Below are 19071 nucleotides of genomic sequence, written 5' to 3'. Positions count from 1 at the left end.
CAGATTTTATCATTTGGACGTTCCGACCTTACAAGCTCGGGTCCTCTCGGTATGATCCAGCGGCCTCTATCGAGATCCGCTTCATGCCACTCTGGGAGTTAACTCCCTTTTTGTAGTGTAACGAGGGTTCGACGGCTCCGGCCTTCTCACTTGTCCTCTGGTTCCCTCACGGTGCCCAAGACAAGTCCAGTCGTTCCCTGCCGTGGCACGGCGTGGTTGAATTCGTTCCCCATACGCAGTACGAGTGAAGTATCGAAAGGGAACGTACTCGGTTACTAACGTAACCTCGGTTCCCTGAGATACGGAACGAGTACTGTGTTACTTGCCGTGCCACGAGGCTGCGGCTTCAGTGTCGTCACTTCAGTCGAATGACCTGAAATCCTATGGCGAAACGCCCGCTTATATAGCCCTAAACCCCGCCCATTTCGGCGGGAATATTCACGTGCTCTGTCGCCATAGGTCGCGCAGCTATGCCGCGCCGTCATTGGTTCAACAACTTGTCTATGAGTGAACCAATGACGATGCAGTTACACTGCGTTATTGAAAAAGGCTTCAGTAACGGGGAAAAAGGAGACCTTTCCCCATACGCAGTACTCGTTCCGTATCTCAGGGAACCGAGGTTACGTTAGTAACCGAGTACGTTTTGTTTTTTTTTAGAAAATGAGTGATGGTTTCTCTAGATAAGACCCTTATTCCTCGTCTGGGATCGTCTATTAGGTTAGGTTAGGTATACTTTATTGTCCCAATGGGAAATTTGTTTCAGGCTCACGAATACAACCACTGCATTGACAAAAAAGTATCTATATGAATCTGCCATGTTAGAGAACAATCAATATAAACACCAAGATATTTATATGAGGACACTTGTGTGACAGGAACATCATGGATATATATAGGGCTATGGTTTCCGAATGACTTTGGGTCAAATATCATCTCTACAGTTTTCTTCACATTTACAATCAAGTAGCTGGCATCACACAACTCTATAAACTGGTTAATCTCAGAGCAGTAAGATGAAATGTCTTGATCTTTTTATAACAAGCTCGCAGTATCGTCACTAAATTTCACAATATAGTTATTACTGTTATTCCTCACACAACTGTTTGTGTACAGTGTGAAGAGAACTGGGGAGCTGACACACCCCTGTGGGGCTCCTATACTAATATCCTGAGGATCAGAAATCTTCTCAACTTTAACCTGTTGTGTTCTATTCGATAGAAAAGAAAAATACCATTTAATAATAAAAGGATTTACATCCATCTCTTTTAATTTCTCCAATAATAAATAGGGTTGCAAAGTATTAAAAGCTGAACTAAAATCAATAAAAAGTAGGCGTGCGTATGCCTTTGGGTGGTCCAGATGTTTAGATACTAAATGGGTGATACTTCCTACTGCATCATCCGTACTCCTGCCCTGTCTGTATGCAAACTGCCACGGATCTAATTTAGATATTACTTCACTTTTCAATATGGACACAATGTACTTCTCAAAACATTTCATTACAATGGATGTCAATGCTACAGGTCTAAAATCATTATTCTCAGACGTGTGTTGCTTTTTCGGAATAGGAATGATCACAGCTTTTTTCCAAAGCGCAGTGAGTCCAATGAACGCTGAAAGAGTGTACACCTCACTGGAGTAAGTTCTGCAGCACAGGTTTTCAAAAGCTGGGCAGAGATCCCATCAGGTCCCTTAGATTTCCTTGTGCATAGCTGATGAAATAGCAGTTGCACCTTAGAACTATCTACCTGTAGTCTGCTACCCGTAACATCCGTCAGAGAACCAATAACAGATCTGCATTTATCAGAAGAATCATGAGTTTGAAACTGCAAGTTCATTAGCTTTCTGTAAATCATCACTCGTACTAATAAATGGTCTATTTGATTCCATATTAGTAACAGCTTTCATTGTGTTCCACATTTTTTTCGAATTTGAAGTGGAAAACTGATGCTCAATAAGGTCTTTCTGTCGTCCCCTTGCTTCTTTTAACTGATGATTAAGCTCCTTTTGTATTATTTTCAGCCCAGCAAGATCATGTTTTTTAAACGCAATCCTTTTCCTGTTAATACAATTCTTAATTTCTTTAGTTATATAGGGTTTGTTGTTTGGATATATAATAACATTCTTTTTAGGAAGTACATTGTCCACACAAAAATTAATATAATCCGTTATTGTCTCAGTAGTTGTATCAATGTCCGGATCATTAAAAACATTCCAATCTTTGCAGAGTAAGCAACCTTTGAGTCTCTCTATGGCGTCGTCCGACCATACAGTTACTTAGAGGTCTTGGAGGTGGGATTAATTGGGAGAAATAAAGTCATATTTGTGAGATATGAGGTTATACCTACTATTATGGAAATGGGCTTCCACAGGTTTGGAACTCTTCCTTTAAATACAGTAATAGACTTGATTCCATAAAAACAAAGCTTCTGTTCAAAGAGGACAAAAAACATTTATTGCGAATACATTTAATGAAATGTGGAGTCCATGTTACAAAACTATTTTAACAAAAACAGGATAAATTCAATGTTTTTTTTATAGCATTTTTGCACACAATCATCAAACTCCTCCATAGGAAACCGAACATAAATACTTTCCCAAAACTATGTGATCTGATTACTAGGATTTGTGCTGTTTTAAACTGGCTAACCGTTATATCCCACACACCTGGCCCACTGATAGTTAGTTACCTGTATCCCCTGTAATAAAAAGAAAATGCTAGCATGCTAAGCGTGTGTTTCCTCCACCCAACACCAGGCTGGGTTGAGAGATTGTGCATGAGAATGCAATGGGCACCAGAGACATCGTATAAAACCAACACGTGGTCCAAGGGTGCTTCATTTCAGCTACAATCACGTTCGTCCAGGTTCAGGAAGCCTTTGACATTGTAATAAAAAAAAGGTTTGTAAAAAATGTGTAGTCAAATGGCAATTTCTTAATAGAAAACATGTTTTATGCAGTTCGGATACAAGCCAACCCTAGATGCCAGAATGTTCAAGTGAACGTGCTTTCACCATGAAGATGACTTGGATCTCCACCCCAAATAAATAGTTCATTCTTTTTTAGCAGCTACATTTCCAGTTCAGCAAAAGATAGTTTAATAGAATGAATTGTTAAACGAAAATGGTAAAAATTAACGTTGTACATAAATAACACTGAAAAAATACCACAAGGAGGTTTGATTTTCCTAATAATGAATAAAACATTCAAATTATTAAAAAAATGGCAGTAGAAAAATAAAAACGATAAATTCCACATTCACAACAGACTAAATAGAAACAAAAATAACACTGATATATTTTGCTTTACCTCCAAGAGCATACTTAAAACCGTGAGGAAAAAAAAACAAAACAAAACAGAAAAACGTCCGTTTGCAGTGAGGTATTCGCTTCTGATCTAGCAAGGCTACTGAAAAAACTTGAGCCCTGCCACCAGGAAGAACTTTTCCAGGAAAATCTCAGAGTCCAGGACGGCGATGTGGGCTGCCCGGCCAATCAAGGAGTTGGCGGTGTTGGGCAGCGCATGGATGACATCGTAACGCACCAGGTTACAGTCTTTGTTCTGAAGCACGGGGAGCAGAAGGTTCTCGATCATCTCTGCATACACTGGACCTGATCACACAAATAGATGGAGAAAGAAAGAGCCAGTAAAAAGGAGAGAAATATGTTGTTGGAAGCAGTAAAATAATTCTATACATTTAGACATTGTCGCTAAGATTTTTTGTTACAGACAAAAATGCATAATCGTTCAAAAATTTGAGGTCTGTAAGTTTTTTTAAAATGTTTTTTAAATAAATCTATGCTCACCAAGCCTGCATTTATTTGATACAGTAAAAATACAGTAAAAATATAGTGAAATATTATTACAAAATTTAAAATAACTTCTATTTAAAATGTAATTTATTCCTGTGATGGCAAAGGTAAATTTTAGGCATCATTACTGCAGTCTTCAGTCACATGATCCTTAAGAAATGATTTTAATATGCTGATTTTGAGCCCAAAAACATTTGTCATCAAAATTGAAAACTTAATATTTTTGCAGAAACCATGATACATTTTAGAATTCTTTGATGAAGTTCAAAAGAACGGCATTCATTTGAAATGGAAATCTTTTGAAAACATTATTCTTGCTATCAACTTTTTATTCAAATTTAGCACAAAATGTACACAATTTTGCTATATGTCAAATAAAATGCATGCATATTCAAGGATAAAATAAAAAAAGTAACATTATAAATAAAAGTCTTTACTGTCACTTTTGACCAATTTAATGCGTCCTTGCTGAATAAAAGTATTCATTTCTTTAAAATAAATAAAAGTCATACTGGTTTGGAATGACATGAGGGTCAATAAATTATGGAATTTTTTTTTGGATAAACTATTTCTTTAATTCTTACCAGTCTGTTTATCCTTTAAGGCTGTTTTGCACATCTCGATTCGGGCAGAATGATAGGGGACGTAACGGTCCTGAAGGGACCCCACCAGCACCACGTTCTTGAAGAACTGAAGACCTGAAGAAGAGTTTGAGGGATGGGATATGAAGAAACTCAAACTAACATTGACTTTGTGAAACCAGAATGACATCACACTCACCTGCTTTCTTGCTTAGCTTATAGAGGAAAGTCTGGCGTGGGTCCGAGTGGTCACGACAGGTCAGCTGCAGCAGAGAGCCAGATTTCTTCCACTTCTGCATAAACCACAACCCTGACAGAGGAAAAATGAGAGAGGTTCGTAAATGCAGTTTAACAATGAATGGCTCATAAATTACTGTCTTCAAAAATCTGCTGAGTTTTATGACCATGAGTTACCGGTATTGACGAGGGCCGAGCTGTTGTACAGCGTGCCAAGATGAGGTCCAGAAAGAGACAGAAACGTGTGGAGTCTGCTAAGATAACACTTAAACCTGGGCCGCGTCAGCACGGAGCGCACAATCAGATTTCCCAGAGAGTGACCCACAAAACTGAGAAAGACAACAGTGATTCTATCATCATAAGGCTAGATGCGTTTAGATGTCTAAGCAATCAACAGGGTCAAATTAATGTGCAAAATGGCACACTTGGATTGAACTCTATATCTGTAAAACCCACAAGACCCCAGGGTCTTATTTGTCATGCGCAAAATTGTGCTCAAGTGCACCCCCCATGAGGCCAGAATGTACCCATGATGCACATTGATTCAGACCACATGGTCTTGGAAGAGGACCAAAAGGGCTGAGGGAATCTTTTGGGACACGGCCAGGGTCAAAAATTGAGGTCTTTAAAAAGTGGCCTTGTGGTGATTTTTTTTTCAGTCTAGCGTTTTGAAATATTAATATTTAAAATTATTAAATGGAAATACACATGACAAAGTCATTGAAAAAAAATGTTTTTAGAAACTAGGGAAAGGAAAAAAACAAATCTTGAATGTAAATCATGTTTGTAGATCTCTAAAAATATCTGTGTTTTACTTCCTCATATATTTGAGATTGAGGAAAAGATCTTACCTTATCTTGGAAACTGTGAGGTTGTAGATCTGTATGTACTGCACTATTTCATCCAAAAGTCTGTCAGTCATTGACTCAAAATCTGCAAATGTGTCATTCTTGAAAAAAAAAAAAAAAAAAAAATTATATATATATATATATATATATATATATATTATATTTTTTATTTAAATTTCTTTTCCAAGTCAACTGAAGTTTTTCTTGTTTAAAAGCATGTCCAGTGCTTTTACATATACTTTTTACTTAAAGTGTGACTTAAATATTAATAAAATATTTATGCTATTTATTCTCTAAACTGCCCATCAAACCCAGTGCTTGTTTATGGGACGGTTTACCTGATTGCGCTCTGACATTAGGAAATCTATACGAGCACCAGGTAAGCCGAGCTCCAGATAAGTCTTCACTAGACGCAGATCTGCGCTGTTACCTAAAGAAAGGGTTTTTATTAAAAGAAAAAAATGTTTATCTGTTAATTAGGACTTTTTTCAATTTAAAGGAACAGAGTAATGTGACTGCTTACCATCCAAGCCGTGTACACACACTATGAGGTGTATGCCCTCATCACAGTTTTCATCCTCATCCATGCTGAAATATGGCACAGTGGATGCCAGATCTGCCACCTCACTGTACAGGAACCCTGGCAACTTTAGTTGCTTCAACTCCTCTTTTGCTTGGACAAACCTAAAGATTCATACACAGGTATTAACTCATGCAATCCACAGTTTTTATGTATTATGCATAAGAAACATGAACTCCTTGCTTTTAATTCTGCTTCTTTTAATGTACTGCCAAAACATATCTTGCAGTACCACAATCAAACTTTAAACTTGATGTGAAACAATCAATTCCAACAGCAGCTGATTTTTCAAATTTGCCATTAATGTTGTAATTTATTATATTAATTTGCATTAAATTACTGCAGCATGTTTAATTACTGCAAAGATTTTAAAATGCAGTTACAAGAGGTTATCTAGAAGATTAGCCTAAAACATTGTAAAAAATAGCTATATGGCTACTGGTTAACATTAATATAACAGACCTACTGTGACATCTGTTGAAAAGTAAGTTACAGAAGCAGAGAAAGTCACTGAATTTTGATGAAAGATTATGAAGACAATGATCTTTTTCTAAACGGGATATTATTTGGGGTCATTTAAAAAAATATATATAATAAATTTATTCAGCAAGGATGTGTTGAATGAATCAAAAGGTTGTAAAAATATTCATGTTACAAAAGGGTTTCTATAAAAAAAAATCTTTTATCTTAACTTTCTATTCATTAAAGAATCCTGAAAAAAATGTATGCTTCCACAAAAACATTAATAAGAAATGTTTCTTGACCACCAAATTAGCATATTAAAATGATTTCTGAAGCATCATGTGGCACTAAAAACTAGAAATTCAGCCATCACAGAAATAAAATAATATTTTAAAATATATTGAAATAGCAAAGTTATTCTAAAATTGAGATTTATTTACAAAACAAAACAAAAAGATCACACATTTTTGAACACAGATGAATCATGCAAAAAAAATAAAATAATAAGAGAGAGAAATGTGAATAAAGTACATATTTACTTATATATATATATATATATTTTTTTTTTTTTGGTCTTTTTTTGTTCCTTGTTAAAATAAATGGTGAGTGGAAAAAAGAAAACTCACGCTGTCATCTGAGCAGTAGGGGCGCTCTTGTACCAGCACAGGTCGTTGCTGGTTGGATCTGGTCCAGGAGGCCGTGTCTGCAGGCCAACTGCGGGGATGTATGTTTCCTGTAGCTGTTCCAAACCCAGGTGATCATATAAAAGGGTTCTTCCCTCTGCTCCCCCATCCCCACACCTCCCTTCCTCCCCTGGGAGTCCATTAACATAAACCAGCCCGTCTGTCTCCTCATAGTAACCGTTCTCAATATTTTCATGTTCCTGCTCCTCCTCCTCATTCTCTTCGTCATTAGCATTGGGGGACGTCTGAATCCCCAGCGTCACGGCTGCAGTCTCCAATGGGCTGATCTCAGATATATCAGTGCTGGAGCGAGAGCCGAAGTAGTTCTCCACAAAGCCTTTCTTCACCAGGTCCGTGCTGCTAGTGACTGATGTACTGGACTGGGCAGCCGTCTGAGGCTCACTACATGCTTCTGGCCCCAGAGCTACACCACCTGGAAGTTCTGTCTCAGTAGAACCTGTCGGCCTGTCAGGAGCAGAAGTTTCACAGCGGGACTGGAGAGCAGAGTGCTCATCGTGAGACACAGGCCCATCTCCATGACTGATGGGGGCTTTTTGTTGAGCCAAAACTCTAGAGCTTGATTGCAGAAGGCTGTGAGATTCTCCCGAAAAGATGAGACTCTGTTCCTGCACTAGGATGCTGGACTTCCTGCTAGTGTCCTCTGTCTCCACCTCATCATCCGAGGGGAGAGAGTTAATGGAGGTAAGAGAAGACTGGACTCCGCTGATGCCGCTGGTGCTCTCTGGATTCAGGCCCTCCAACGCGGTGGTTCCTCTGGAGGCAGGGCTGAGCGGAGGTGGTCTCTGGTGGGTGCTCTGTGGAATAAGCTCTGTAGGTGCCTCGAGGTCAGAAGAAGCAAAAGGAGATGGAGAAACTGGTGCTAGCTGTGTCGCAGAGCTGGGCTCGCTCTCGATTCCTGAGTCTGAGAGCCTGGAGGAGGCTTGAGGAACACAATCACTCCTCAGTGCGGCTCCACAAGCTCCAACGTGTGTGGCGCCATCCCCAACTCGACTCTTGAACTCAGAGAAATCGGTCTGTGTGATCTCTGGAACATCCCTCCTGGGGGTTGGATCTGAGTGGTGCGGTAAGAGAACGGTGACCTTATCGCCCAGGTAGGGGTCCTTGTCGCTTGGTCTGACATCAATATGTCTGAGCCCAGCAGGTGGATGTGTCAAATCAACTCTGGCAGCTGCACCCTGTGTGGCTTCTGCTCCAGTACCTGCCTGGGGCCTAGCCTGCATTTGCAAACTCAAAAGATTGGAAAAGCTGTCACTCTGGACACTGACGTTGCCTTGAATGTCACTTGTGGTACAGTTTTTAGCACTCTGAGCACAATGCATGGTTGTGGTTACATTCTGGAGGATGCATTTGCCTTTATCATCTGGCTCATCTTTCGGATTGCACTGAGCATCAACTTCTTTGGATTTGGTGGTTGGTTCGCCGAGAGGAATCTTCAAGTTCTTGTAGCCTGTGAGGACCACAGAGTCTTTTGAGGTCTGCCTGACCAGCTTCTTTGAATTTTCAGTCTTGGCATTCTTCTTCAGCTTGATGGATTTGGCTTTGGATTTAAGGGGAGGCTCAGTTTGCTCAGGCCAAGTGGTGGTGAGGGCAGCTTGCTGCTTATCAGGGCATGGACCAAGGGCTCCCAATCCACTAGCAATGCAGTCCTTTGAGTTAGACCGGTCTGCTTTAGCGGACATAGAGCCACTTCTAGTGTTATGGAGACCAAGCCATGGACCATCACGATCTTCAGGGTAAAAACAATATAGTAAGCAAGATGATGTTTGGCAGACATATTAATCCAAAGTGACTACAGTACATTTAATACAGGGACTGTTCCACCGGTGCAACTTGAGATTAAGGACATAATGCTGATAATTCCTGAAATGCTATATATTAGGTTCTGAAACTTTACTCTTTTCATTACCGAACATATCTTTAACCACTATGCCACACCCAGTGTATCCTAAAGATATCATGAACTAGCATAAAATGGATTTGAAATATCAAAAAGGTCTCGTCCCTTTTTCCCCTTTGTTTATACCCTTTGGTTCAGGGGTGTCCAATCCTGCTCATGGAGGGCCAAAGTCCAGCAGAATTTAGCTACATCATCAATTAAACATTAAATCAAGATCTTCAGGTTTACTAGAAACATCTAGTCAGGTAGGTTGGAGATAAACTATGCAGGAAGGTGGCCTTGCAGAAGCAGGACAGATACTCCTGCTTTTGTTTGTTTAGTCTAGCAAAAGTATACTTGAAAGCTTGCATAATTGAAGCACTTTAAAAATGACTCATCAGTGGTTGTGAAAAAATAAAACAAGCAAGACACATGTGGTATTAATAACTTGGGTGGAGCAGCATTCTTATTGTAGAAAGCATTTCATTGGACAATATTTAAAAAAGTGCAAGATGAGTCATTAGTAATTTCAATTTAAAATGAAGCACCACAAAAGTCCAAAATTAGCTTAAAAAAAATCAAAATGTGCATTTTTCCTTTAAAAGGAAAATACATTTTTTGTGCATTGTTTTTTTTCTTATGAACTGGTGGCTGAAAATGATAATCAAAGATTACACCTACCTTCGGTAATGGATTCTAAATATCTGTCCTCAAAGATGATTGGTAGGGAGTTCACATCTCCATCAAGATCCGCACATTCAACAGGAAGAGATGGTAAGGACAGGAAGTAGGAAGAGTTTTTGATAGCTGTGGTCATCTGTTGGTGACTGTGAGCACTGTTGAATAAAGAAGTTCATTTGAATATCATGATAACTGACATTACTCTTTGTGCTAAATAAATACATTACAGTAATGATATTTTAAGACATACTGCAGTTCCTGGTAGGCCAGAGCACTCTGTCTTGGGTGTTCAAGACAAAAGAAAGCTTCTGCAAATCTTTGCACCTAAAAATATTGTATTTATAAAGTTATAAATACAATATAAGTAAAGACAGAAATATACTCTGCACAAACCATTCTAACTATGCTCAATTTCATGCATTTTCATGTTATAAAATGTGTCAGAATATAATGCAAAAATGCAATGCATAATGCAAGTATGCAAATACTGTATAATATGCATAGGGTAGAAATAATCTCAGAGCTCACCCGTAGTGTGTGGTGCTCCTGGGCCAACAGCGCAGAGACACGCTCATTCAGAGACACCACTTCCAGGAAATTTCCCCACAATGCCATAAGCAGAGAGCACAGCTGTGCCAAATTCATATTCACCAGTTCAGCCAACTCATCTGGGCTCTCTGCCCTCTGCTGCAAGATCACATACATATATATATATAAAAGAATGCAGTAAACCATCTTGAGGCACCAGTCAAGCCAACTACAAACAAAAGGAGGTATGAATGAACTTAACTTATGGTACAAGTAATTTTACATTACAGTAATGGTATAAAATCACTGAAAAAATTACAAACCATAGAAATAAGTTGTAATGCCTATTTTTGCATAACCCAGTGAATTATATATACTTGAAAATTGATGGATACAAACCAAAACACATGAATATTCACAATAAGTTCATGATAAGTCTGGAATCAGTGAAACACAAACTTTACATTATGTAATGTAGAAGTTAAATAATTTAAAGTAGTGCTAACCAGGGGGGCCGGGGCCCACTAGGAGGCTTAAGTATGTTTGAACTACTCTATGTTTGCACATAAATAATGTAAAACTGAATGAAAATAATAATAAATAAATTATATTGAAAGTGTTATACTAACTTCACTTGATATTCATGTCATACCTTGACTTGCTCACAAAGCTCATTAAGTCGGGCCTCCACATCAAGTTTCTCTAAAAAAAAAAAAAAAAAAGAAGAGACAGACGAGTGAAAATGTTGTTTCTACAGCAGCAGTAAGAAGTGAATGAGAGACAAGAGTCTGTCTGAAGAGCCTGTAATTGACAGCACATGAGAGGGAGCTAGAGGAACAACAGCACAGGAAGGAGGAGTCAGAGGACAGAGAATACCAGCAATGTTCAAGCAATTGGACTGATCCAAAGTCAGCCTGAGATCTGAGATACTTGTAAAGGAAAAAGGACTAAGCTGAGCTATGAACTCCCTCACTGAAGGACACTTGTCATTGACAAACATCCAAGTTAGGGGGAACAGAAGAAAGAAATAGAGCTAAAAAAGGACACAAATGAAAGGCAAGAGGCATGTGGAGCCAAGGGTCGGTTTTGGAGGGACATACCTATGTAGACGTGCCTTTGGCCTGGAGGATAAGGTCTTCTGAGAACTCGTTCATAAAGGACCTGCATGCTGGGCTTGGCTAGTGGTGGGATTGCACATATAGGCACGTTTAAAACTTTCACTCTCCCCTTTTGCTGTTTGAGCTTAAAATGAACCCTTATATACATGCAAGTTCAGTCACGAGATACATTCGGGTCAGAAGCAGCAAAGGGTGAGCAGTTTAGCTTTGACTGAGTGAGTGAAGGTTTACAGTGAAAGTTCTGAAGGGATTTGTATTAAAGACAAAAACAAGAAACGAAAGATGAAAGGATCTGCTTGCTTATACATACATAAGAAAGAGGGCAGAGGCACAAATGAGGGACGAGGGCTAATTAGAAGCATTACGCAGATAAATAAGACATTAAAAGGTAAATGTCCATTGAACAGCAGCTTTTCCTTAGTCTCTAAGAAGTGAGTGGGTGCATTAGTATGAGTGAGTGTTCACAGTGATGGGCTCTGATGAGATTAAAAAAAAAAAATTAACATGTGAAGGAAAATAATTCAAATGCATATACAACAAATACCACAATATCATACATATATATATATATATATATATATATATATATATATATATATATATATATATATATATATATATATATATATATATATATATATATAAAATACACACACATACCATAGCAATAAGCTGAAAAGATATGTTCAAAAAAAACTGCAGCAAAAGTTTAAATATAATAATAATACATATAATCACATATAATTAAACAAAATGAAATATATCACAATATACAAATGTTATGGAGCAATGATTCAAAAACTGAAGAAAATTAGTCCCAGGGTTTTCAAAAAGCTTCGCTGAAGTTACTTCCAAGGGGTCCGTGGAATATGATATATAATGCTAGATTTTTTTTTTTTTTTCACGTTCATGCAAAATAATGTACAATTTCTACTAGACAAACTTCTTCGGTTCCGATCGGGTCAGTAATATTTTTCAGTGTTTTTGAAACAAGTCTCTTGTGTTCATCAAAGCTGCATTTATTTGATCAAAAATAAAGTAAAAACATTAATATTGAGAAATATTATTAATATTTAAAATAACTTTTCTATTTTAATATATTTATAAAATGCAATTTATTCCTGTGATTATGGAAGCTTGTTTCTGCCATGGAATAAAACAATTTAAAAGATAATTGAGGCTTTTTTTCTTGCAATTTTGAGCTTATATTTCTTATATCTTTTATATCTCTTTTCTCAAAATTGTGAGATTTAAACTTGCATTTAAAAGTTATAAAGTCCAATTCTGATGACAAAAAAAACTTTTTCTCAGAATTGTTAGTTTATCTCACAATTCTGACTCCATAACTCCCAATTGCGAACTTTATTCAGTGGCAGAAACAAGCTTCCATACGGTAATACCAAAGCTGCATTTTTAGCATCATTACTCCAGTCTTCCGTGTCACATGATGCTTCAGAAATCATTCTAATATGCTGATTTGCAGCTCAAGAAACATGTCTTATTATTATCTAGGTTGAAATCAGTAGTGCTGCTTAATATTTTGTGGAAGCCATGAAACAATCTTTGATTTATCTTTTTAAATATAATGTTTGTAACAATGTAAAAGGCTTTATTGTCATGAATAACAAGGTGAATACAATTTTTACAGTGCCCAAACTTTTGGATGGTAAGTATTGCTCACACATACACATACTGAAGCTCAGTGATTAAACTGGGTTTAGTAATGAAAGTTTGGTTAAAATAACATCCTTCTGAAATATTAATTCCAATGTTAAAACAAGTTTAAGCAAAACATGTAAATTAGTTACCAAAATGCCTTATACAGGGTCAATGATTGAAGTTCCATTTCAGTTCTGATGGGACTACATACCTAGCTCCATGCGCTGGGATGCAGGCAGATTCTTGGTCAGGGAGGTCAAGTAACAAAACAGCCCCTGATATGCCCGCAGCAAGCTGGCACACATGTTCTCATGCAGGCTGAAGGCATGCTGTAGGCACTGATCCGATACCATGAAGGATTTGCCCTGCAAATAATGAAAGAGGGCTTGATGCATCACTGAACATTGTATGAAAAGCAGGAGCATTAACAGTTTTTGAACTGTGATCAAAGCCAGTTCCCCTTAAAGATACAATCTATTATGTTTGAGATGTGTTTTCTATTCAATGAAGGAATAAAACTGAGTTTTAGTGAACTCTAGAGCTCACTATGCTCCGCCAGGCACCTACATGGCAACTTAATGTGACTGGGGTCTCGAGACTTGCCATAATGTAAATTCTTATAAATGAAAACACATAATCTCATTTACTGCACAGTAACAGCTCAAGCCTTTTAGTTACATAATGATGTCTATTTATGGACAGCCTTAAAGCTCACTCTGATATCATGAGAAAATCACTGCCTCTGTACTTTGCTTTTCAGATGCAATGTCAGCAAAGTGTTTTTGACTAATTGGACTGAAACGAAAGACAAAGAGCATTTGAAGTCAATGAAACCTGTGAAATTAATACATAAAAGCCTCTTTTTCTCTTGCATATTAGAGGTTGATTAAGGATATCGGATATGCTTCAGTTGAGTAAGGATATCGGTGTGTGCGTGTGCGTTTGTGTGTGTCTGTGTTCTTACATCTGGTGACAGCTGCTTGACGTAGGTGGTGCCAAACACCACAGATTCCAGTGGTGGGATGAGAGAGTCTTTACTTTGTGCCGGAGCGTTACGATTTAACCAGGTGCTTTTTACTGGCCGAGGGAAACTGAAGGGACAAACACTGACAGTTAAATTCAGCACACACATTTCTACTGATTTATAATAAAGGGACAATATTCAAAAGGTGCACCTTTTGAAAGTATTTTTTATATGTTTTGTTTAAATAAATGAAAACTACTTTTGACAAATACACTCAAATTCAAAGGTGTGGGGTCAGTAAGATGTTTTAATGTTTTTGAAAGAAGTCTTTTATGCTCACCAAGGATTTATTTATTTGATCAGAAAATACAGCAAAAACAGTGATATTGTGAAATATTATTACAAATTAAAATTTCTGTGGAAACGGTGATATACTTTTTCAAAGGGTTTAAACTTTTGAATGGTAGTATATGTTTTAAATTATATTAGATATTTTGACATCTGTAGGTCCAGTTCTCAGTGTACTGCTGACCTGATTAGAGGTTGATGCAGGGCCACCAGTGATGCGTGGATGGTGGCAGAGATGACAGACAGGTGGAAATAGTCAAACATGACGTTGACATGCTGGTGGATGCCTCCATTGAGGCTAAAGTGCAAACGCAGTGTGCGACTGCTGATGCTCTGGAGAGAACTAGGGTCCTCGGGCCTGAACACAGACAAAAACCAACACTGTTATATGAGAAACAATTGTTTTAGGCAATATTCTTTCTTTGTTCAAATCCTTAACCCTAAATATAAGCAACAGTATAATCTGAAAATAACATTCAGTTATTCGTCTACATACGAGTAGTCGCCATCGGTGAAAAACAGGTCCAAAGACAGCTGAAAGTCCATTTCATTTAAGGACTCTTCCACCTGCAGGGGAAAATATACCATCACCACAATCACTAGTGATGTATACCGAGGTAGATTTTAATCACTGAACCAATAATGTGGCTGTTGTTTGAGTCATGAGAGTCGCTCACCTTCTTTGCATCTAGCAGCATCATCACTTTGAATACAAGGACATCATTGACAACAATCTCCTCATTTTTGTAAAGGATCTGAAAGGTTTTGCTGCAGACCACATCATCTTGAACTGTTGCTGGGAAAGCCAGATCTGAACCTGTGAGAAAAGGCACATTAGAAGGGCTTTACAAAGCTCAGACAAATGTGCTACTCTTCCATATGAACCTATAAAAAAAAAAAAAAAAACAATCTGCTATTTTTTAAAGTTTTAAATCATTCTGTTGTCTAAAACATCTTGTTTTCTGGCTTATTTGTGTACATGAAAATATGGAGTGAGTCGAGTGACAAAGTAAACCAAATACAAGTTTGACATCAATGGCATCAACTTCAAACTTTATAAGAGTTTGAGCATCTTGCAACAAACTGTATCGATGTCAACCCACATTACACATGCTTTTCAAACACAAAGCTAAAAAAAAAAAAAAAAATGAATGAAATAAAATAAACATCCGACTCATACATACAACCCTGATACTTTTATGAGGAGAGAATTTGGAGGGGGAAAAAAATAAAATCCCTGGACAGATAATGATGCATCTCATCACATTTCACCACAGGCTGAAAGACATTACACACTCCAACAGACACAGAGCCTGTTAAAGTGCAAGCAAGGATTCTTTCAACCTTTCAATTCTTTCTTTTAACAAGTTATTCAGTGAGTGATTTTCTCATTTTCTTTTGTTGTTTGACAGATAGCAGCCTAATACAGTAAACCTGCTGCTGTCACTAAGACCTAATGCACGGATCCTATTGACATGCATCCAACTTCTTTCCCCACTGATATCATTCACTTAAGACATAACCAACTGTGTTTACATGAATATTTGAAAAAGACAGGCATTTCGACATAACAGTGGGTGTATTTGACCGTTTGAGTGCAATAAGTTGCGAAAGACAACTGAAGGGTCGCACGCTGTCAGACAGGCGGCTTGCCTATTAAAGTCATTCATAAATCACATGCCGTTGCGAGATGTACATTTGCGATATTTCGGTAATTTCTATATATCATGCAGCCCTATTATTAGGTATCATTCGAAAGCTTAAAAACAGTTTTGAAATTGGACATGCCGTTAAAATGGAAACTGTACTTTAAAACCTTTTAGCGGGCGGTGTCGTTTCATATTACAAAATTTATTTAAATTATTTTATAATCAAATTTTTGATTATACACATTGTTGGAAAGGTCAGAGATTCAAGGTTCCATATTTGGTGGCTGTTTTGTGATAGAAGTGATACTGTGACAGAAATGTATTAATTTGTGACAGCAGAATGCGCAAAAAAATAAAAACAATCTCATATGAAACAATCCCATAGGAACTTCAAATTTTGTGATATCAACTTCAAATTTGGAACAACTTGGTTCGACATGTGGCTTTGATTTAATAGCAATTTTAGAGTAAAAATCATTTTGTAAAATATAAATTTTGTATTAAATAAAAAAAAATGTTTCAGATAATTAAATTATCAGTTTTAACTAGGGCTTGGTGATATGGCCAATAAAGTTAAAGATAATTTTTTTCATCTGATATTGATAATTATCACAATAAATGTCAAATCTTTATTCCTTTCCAATTTAAAGGTAGATTTTTGCTCCTGAGTGAAAGTTGTAGAAACCAGACAGCTAATTGTTGTTGTTTTTTTTTTTTCATCAGAATGACAAACACTTATATATTATAAAATGTTTTCTCTCTTAAACTGCATATTGCACGTTAAACATTTTTTTCCGAGATGAATATATAATCTTGTACGAAAATACCATAAAAAAAAGGTTCTGCAGGATTTAAAAATGTTTTGCAGGACATAAGGACACACATTTAGCAGATAAAGTGACAGTCTCTGTAAAAAAAATTTTTTTTTTCAGCGTTGCGTCATTTTACGTCACGAGAGGGAGTCGTTCACCAGGCTCTGTGTTGACTCAGTGAAGAGTAGGTTGATATTCAGTAACAGCGGTCATGAATCAGTGTGTTTTCGGTAGTTTTTGTATTCTATTTATCATCGTCATGGTAAATTATTGTGTTTGTGGAGGTTGCACAAACTCCAGCCTTCAGGACATCGAGTCCAGAGGTTTACTAACAAGAAAAGGACAATGCTATCTTCTGTGCCGGGGTGTGTTTTGTGCAGGTGAAGAGAAGGGACTTCACTTCTGCATCTGTTTCGATAGACGCGTTAATTATAGACCGAAGAATTATCAACCCGGCGATATGAGACATTTACAATCAAACACCCACCACAAGTGTAGCTTGCAAACTAGGCCTGCACGATAAATCGTTATAAAATCGCGATCTCGATTCACCCTGTTCACGATTTAATTTTTAAATGACTTCGATTTAAAAAAAATAAAAAATCAGCCTTTATTTTGAAAGGACCGCTCTCACAGGGCTTCACCCTCAGCCAACGACAAAGCGCCTGTTCACACCAAACGCGAATAGAGCGTCTGGCGCGAATGATTTCAATGTTAAGTCAATGTAAAGACGCGTTTACGCGCGTCTGGAGGTCTCACGGCGCGGAAGACGCGAATTCGCCTCATTCGCGCGTCAGCCAGAGATTTATGACACAAGTTCATACTTCAGACAGGAATAAAAAGGAGCTCGCTTGGAAGAGTGTCGGTGAGGAGATTGGGCTACCTGGTAAGTTGTAAATACACATTTCACTTTTGAGTCACGTACAAGTTTATCGACCCGCAGCCTTCCCGCGACGCTGACCCCTACGCCGCTGTTCTGCTCTCCAGAGCAAATACAAAGCGGTGGCTCTCTCGATGAACGCACGATCAACATCAGCCATCTTGCAAACAGACAACCGCCTAGCAGTTGCCCCTCACACAAGAAGCGGATTTCGCCTCGGACGCGTGTCAATTTCGCTTCAAACGCTTGTTTTTTACGCGCGTCTATTTCGCTCTAGACGCGCGAATGCATTCAAAATGTTCAAGTGGCAAACTAGACGCGGTAGACGCGAATTTGACTCTCTATTCGCGTTTGGTGTGAACGCTAGTCTCGTGTTTCACTCGTCGAGCGAGCGCGGTAGTTCTATTCATTGAAGCCTCTATGTTTACAGGCTTGTGGTGATGTGCAATGTTCTATAGGTGCCAAAACAAATATTTTTGGTACGTTACTTCCAATTTGTTTTGTTTTGTCATGGTTCATGTGTGCTATAAACATTACATTTCATGAGAAAAAAAATCGTTGTAGAGAATCGTGATATCAATTCTAAGCTAAAAAATCGTGATTAATATTTTTCCCAGAATCGTGCAGGCCTATTGCAAACTCAAAATACAGTAGTGATATACCTCAGCTTAAACAGATTGTTGTGTGTGGAGGTGCTGTGGGTTTCAGGGATGTTTAGAGAACTATAAAAGAGTTAACGTTCACTTTTCTTAAAATATTTAGCTATCAGATCTGTTTACATGCTTCAGTTTGTTGTCACTTTATAATATATTAAAACAAATGGAAGCATAATACTGTATAATACATAATATAATACTGTATATCAGTTTAAATACGTAATATTTTATTGTATTATAATGTAAGCCTAATAAAAAATTGATCTCACAAGGGGATTGTTTAGGGCTCCTTGCCACGAAAAATCGTGAAACCTCCTGGTATATAAAAAAATCTGGGAAATTCATAAGCAATAAACATGTAATTTTGAAAGTTTAACACTGTCTGTTGCTAATAATTGACTGGTTGTGATAATATAAAAAACAGCTTGGTCGCTCTCCTTGTTTAAATTTCCTAAAAACGATGATATGAAGAAGGGGTGGATTAATTTAGTCTCTGCAGTGATAATTTTACACCGGATAGTTTTGCAAACTTTCATCAAAGACAGCTGGGATTCACTGAAAATCTGCTGTGATTGGTGAATGGGGCTGAACAGATCTCCCACCTCGGCCTTCATATTCCCGTCCCACTGATAACCGATGATATGAAGCCGGACAGAGTCTCTCCTGTCCCAGCCTT

General features: G+C 37.7%; 1 protein-coding gene across 1 annotated transcript in view; it reads right to left on the bottom strand.

The window, feature by feature from the left end:
- Positions 1–2443: 2443 nt before the first annotated feature.
- fam135a (family with sequence similarity 135 member A) overlaps positions 2444–19071 on the bottom strand; it is a 30236-nt gene continuing 13608 nt past the window's right edge. The window contains exons 5-22 of the mRNA XM_067386964.1: positions 15076–15215; positions 14895–14965; positions 14583–14756; positions 14051–14177; positions 13298–13451; positions 11410–11487; positions 10962–11011; positions 10310–10468; positions 10032–10105; positions 9782–9936; positions 7147–8950; positions 6002–6162; positions 5817–5908; positions 5482–5579; positions 4808–4959; positions 4593–4703; positions 4397–4510; positions 2444–3611 (exon numbers count right to left, since the gene is read on the bottom strand). Of these exons, the coding sequence (XP_067243065.1) occupies positions 3406–3611; positions 4397–4510; positions 4593–4703; positions 4808–4959; positions 5482–5579; positions 5817–5908; positions 6002–6162; positions 7147–8950; positions 9782–9936; positions 10032–10105; positions 10310–10468; positions 10962–11011; positions 11410–11487; positions 13298–13451; positions 14051–14177; positions 14583–14756; positions 14895–14965; positions 15076–15215 (3920 nt within the window). The 3' untranslated portion in view covers positions 2444–3405. The remainder of the gene's footprint in view (positions 3612–4396; positions 4511–4592; positions 4704–4807; positions 4960–5481; positions 5580–5816; positions 5909–6001; positions 6163–7146; positions 8951–9781; positions 9937–10031; positions 10106–10309; positions 10469–10961; positions 11012–11409; positions 11488–13297; positions 13452–14050; positions 14178–14582; positions 14757–14894; positions 14966–15075; positions 15216–19071) is intronic.

Source organism: Chanodichthys erythropterus, chromosome 5 (genome assembly GCF_024489055.1).
Source record: "Chanodichthys erythropterus isolate Z2021 chromosome 5, ASM2448905v1, whole genome shotgun sequence".
NCBI lineage: Eukaryota > Metazoa > Chordata > Actinopteri > Cypriniformes > Xenocyprididae > Chanodichthys > Chanodichthys erythropterus.
This window is presented reverse-complemented; position numbering and strand designations above follow the sequence as displayed.